This window comes from Sinocyclocheilus anshuiensis, unplaced genomic scaffold, assembly GCF_001515605.1.
Source record: "Sinocyclocheilus anshuiensis isolate Anshui unplaced genomic scaffold, SAMN03320099.WGS_v1.1 scaffold521, whole genome shotgun sequence".
Taxonomy (NCBI): Eukaryota; Metazoa; Chordata; class Actinopteri; order Cypriniformes; family Cyprinidae; genus Sinocyclocheilus; species Sinocyclocheilus anshuiensis.
The window spans coordinates 151,478-155,640 of record NW_015540882.1 but is presented as its reverse complement, the minus strand read 5'-3'; the positions used below and the strand labels follow the sequence as shown (position 1 = coordinate 155,640).

General features: G+C 35.9%; 1 protein-coding gene across 2 annotated transcripts in view; it reads left to right on the top strand.

Moving 5' to 3' along the window:
- Positions 1–4,163, top strand: part of LOC107688556 (nucleosome assembly protein 1-like 4) — a 29,721-nt gene that overhangs the window by 13,817 nt on the left and 11,741 nt on the right. For both annotated transcript variants that reach the window (XM_016486253.1, XM_016486254.1), the window contains exon 9: positions 596–741. In XM_016486253.1, coding sequence (XP_016341739.1) covers positions 596–741 — 146 coding nt within the window. The remainder of the gene's footprint in view (positions 1–595; positions 742–4,163) is intronic.

Here is a 4,163-nt window from a genome sequence, read left to right as displayed (position 1 = left end):
CATTCAAAAATCGTCATATCGCACACCCCTAACTACCAAGTATAATCAATCTCACACACACAAACAAGCACAACGAAATCACTTCACACTATTAAGCGGCTGTGTTATGAACATGCAAAATTGTATCGTACCCGTGCTACAGAGGTAAATGTATTCATCGCACAGACCAGTTTTTTCGTAGCATGTGCGACATATATGTCGCACTGTACAGCCCTGGACACTGATGATGACTGGAGTAATGATGCTGAAAATTCAGCTTTGCATCACAGAAATAAATTTAATTTTACAATGAATGTTTTATTTTTTTCACAATATTACTGTTTTTACTGTATTTTTGATCAAATAAATGCAGCCTTGGTGAACATAAAGAGACTTCCTTCAAAAACATAAAAAATCTAAATTATTGCAAACCTTAGACCAGCAGTGTATTTTTTCCAAAAATTTGTCCGGCTCAGATTTTGCATAAATGGCACCTCAATTTGTCTGGCTTGTTTATGATGAGAGGATGACACTCTGCGTTTACATTTGATTCAGTTCTTTACATAAATCTGGATTACCAGTGTTTCTAATTGGTGCATTTTCCATTGGTTTTTAGTTGTAAGATTGACTGGCAAAAAGGCAAAGACGTGACAGTCAAAATTGTTAAGAAGAAGCAGAAACACAAAGGCAGAGGGACCATTCGGACGGTCACTAAAGAGGTTCCACAGGATTCATTCTTCAACTTCTTCAATCCGGTTAAAGGTAAGAGGAAACGTGGGTGGTTTCCAAGGCAGAAGAACAGAGAATCACCGTTAACAGCACAAGAAAAGGCTAAGCCTCATCTCAGTTTGTGAAATAAACCTAAACAAATCTCATCATTTACTATTGCATAATGTGACCCAGACAGATAGATCATTTTGCGTGTTTTCAAATGCTTTGACATCCTTTCTTGCGTCATAAAAAGGCTTTTGTTATTATGTTCTCTGTCAGTTAGTTCCTGACTAGTTTTGTTGGTTTGGCCAAATATCTTTTACTACCAGTTGATAGTTAATGGTTGAATTCATAATTTTACTGATGGAAATATGTCAACCAGGCACAATTCGTTCTGTTATTTGAGCTACATGTGTCATGAGGAATATCAACGTAAAAAAAACCCTGTTAAATTCCTCTGAAATTCTGTTTTTGATGGGATATGTGTGTTTAATTATAGTATATTTGTGTGCAAACGTACTTTTCATAGTCTTCTAGACAGCAGGGGGCATCACACAATTATTTTAGTTTGAAAATGATGGAACAGACATCCACTGGGTGGCAAATCTTTCTTCCTCATAACTATTTTGGATGTAATACGAACTGTCGTCGTCCAGAGGGCGCTCGATAACTGAATCTCTCAGTGAGCTCCATTCAAATCTCTGTCTTGTTGGAAACATTTGGACAGTGAAACGTATAATCATTTGAATCTATTAATTCTCCAGGATTGAATTGGCAAACAAATGGAAATCCATCTGGGGTGTTTTTATAAAATGATTTTTTACAGATTTGATTTGTCCGTCTTGACTCTCGCTGAGAAAAGTAACAGGTACCATGTAACGACAGCATCTGTGTGCGTCTTCAGCAGTGGTCTGGACAAAAATACACCTGAAGATGACTTTTTTAATAGGTATTGAATTGAACCATCTATTATGTGACCAATTAAGGACAACATAAGAATAATAAAACAACAGTGTCACATAGTGACAATTATATTTTTCTCAAAAATTTAGTGAGTTGCCAAAAAAAAAAACAATAGACATGTTTCATAATTCAGTGTAGATTGAAGCTGATTTATTGTAGTCAAGACAATGTATAGGTTTGCATGTTTAGGCACAAAATATATATTTTAAATACATTTTCAAAGGAAACTCAGGAAGTGAACAGAGGAGAACAAATAAGGGTCAGTGACCTGCGTTGTGATTGACTGAGTTTAGAAGGAGCGTGGTTAAAGAAAACTCAGAATGGAAGATGTAAAATCAAAATTGAGATCTTTTGTAACACACACTACCGTTCAAGAGTTTGGGGTCAGGACTTTTTTTTTTATTTATTTCAAAAAAATGTGTACTTTTATTCATATATGTTAAATTGATAAAAAGTGGTAGTAGAGCCTTATATTGTTACAAAGGATTCCTATTTTGAATTCTTTATTCATCGAAGAATCCTGAAAAAAAGTATCACAGGTTCCAAAAAAACATTAAGCAGCACAATTGTTTTCAACACTGATAAAAAAATCAGCATATTATACTGATTTCTGAAGGATCATGTGACACTGAAGACTAGAGAAATGATGCTGAAAATCCAGCTTTGATCAGAGGAATAAAATCACATTTTAAAATATATTCAAATAGAAAACAGTTCGTTTAAACTGTAATAATATTTCACAATATTACAGTTTTTACTGTATTTTTTGATCAAATAAATGCAGCCTTGGTGAGCAGAAGAGACTTTTAAAATCTTACTGATCCCAAACGTTTGAACAGTAGTGTACATGAAAAAGTAAAGATTTCTGAAATAGTACTAATAAACTGCATGTGTTTTAAATACACAAAATCCTGGTTTACTCCTGCACAGCTAGCCAGATTTGAACCACATTCATACTTTTTAATTGAATGCATTTGGTTTCGCAGTGAACACATTAATGCGAATTCTAAGCTGTTTGAAATGAATGCATTTTGAAAATATAATTATTTAAATAAAATCAAATAAATGCAAATAGTTAACAATTAACTTTACCATGAGTTTTGAGTGCATAAATCTGACCTGTTCGTAACCCATTTCATTTATGAATGATCATAATTTAGTTTTTAGTATCATTACGTTTATTAGTTTATGTTAAAAACATGTAATCCAAATGGATGAAAATTGTATATGCAATGCAATACAAATACATAAATCTTAAATTTAGCCCTTATTTTTTATTTATTTATTTATTTGTTTTCTCGGAGTGTGCTTCATTCATCCAGGTCACCAGATAACAGTCGCAAAAACAGGGCTTTTGCTTGTTCCTGTAGTAGCTTCTTCAGTTTTTAATGTCCAAACACTGTCAAATTTAATCAAAAGTCAAAACTTATTGCCCGCCTGTTTTTTGTTTTTTTTTCTCCCTCCTCCTGTCTCCCAGCAAAGGAATGTCAGTTGAATTTGACACTGTTTCTTTTCCTTCACCTCATTCACCCTTTCCAAAAAAATGCTGAGCATTGAATGCTTTGCATTTTAAGCTCCACTTTTCCCGTCAACCCCTCTGATGGAGCGGCAGGTAAAGAATGCCGCCCGTCCTGAACACAGACTGTGGGAAAGAGACGCTCTTATCGTTAGTGACTGTGTCGCCGGATGTGTGTAATTTATCTGTTACCGAGGTGATTTCCACAACATTCCCGTCTGAGGTGCGGTACTTGCACTGAAACGGCAGCAGTTAGGCTGTAACTGAATGATGTAATGCTTTCAGGGCTTGATGGATTTCCGAAAAGACTCTGAAGAGACGTCTCCTTCAGGCCAGACTTTGATCAGCTCCTTTTCAAAAAATGACTTGCGTTTGCATGTTTGAATGTCACAAAACCTGTCAGGAACAAGTCTGGGTCATATTCCACCGTAAAGGGTTCGTTCACCCAAAAATGAAAATTCTGTCATTTAATTGCTCACCCGCATGTCATTTCAAACCCCCTTCGTTCATCTTCGGAACACAAATTAAGATATTTTTGATGGAATCTGAGAGCTGTCTGACCCTGCATAGACCGCAACGCAACTGAAATGTTCCCAAGTCCAGAAACACAGCAAGGAGATCTGTAAAATAATCCATGTGACATCAGTGGTTCATCCGCAATTATACGAAGCTACGAGAACACTTTTTGTGCGCAAAAGAAAAAAAATAACAACTTTATTCGTGACGCAGCTGACACAGAACAGCATACGCTGTTTACGTCCAGCAGATATTCTCCAAAATGGCACCAGAGTGATGCGGAGGAGACAAATTGTTGAATAAAGTCGTTATATTTTTTCTTTTGTGCACAAAAATATTCTCGTAGCTTCGTATAATTGCGGATGAACCCCTGATGTCACATGGATTATTTTACAGATCTCCTTGCTACGTATCTGGACTTGGGAACATTTCAGTTGCGTTGCTGTCTATGCAGGGTCAGACAGCTCTCAGATTCCAT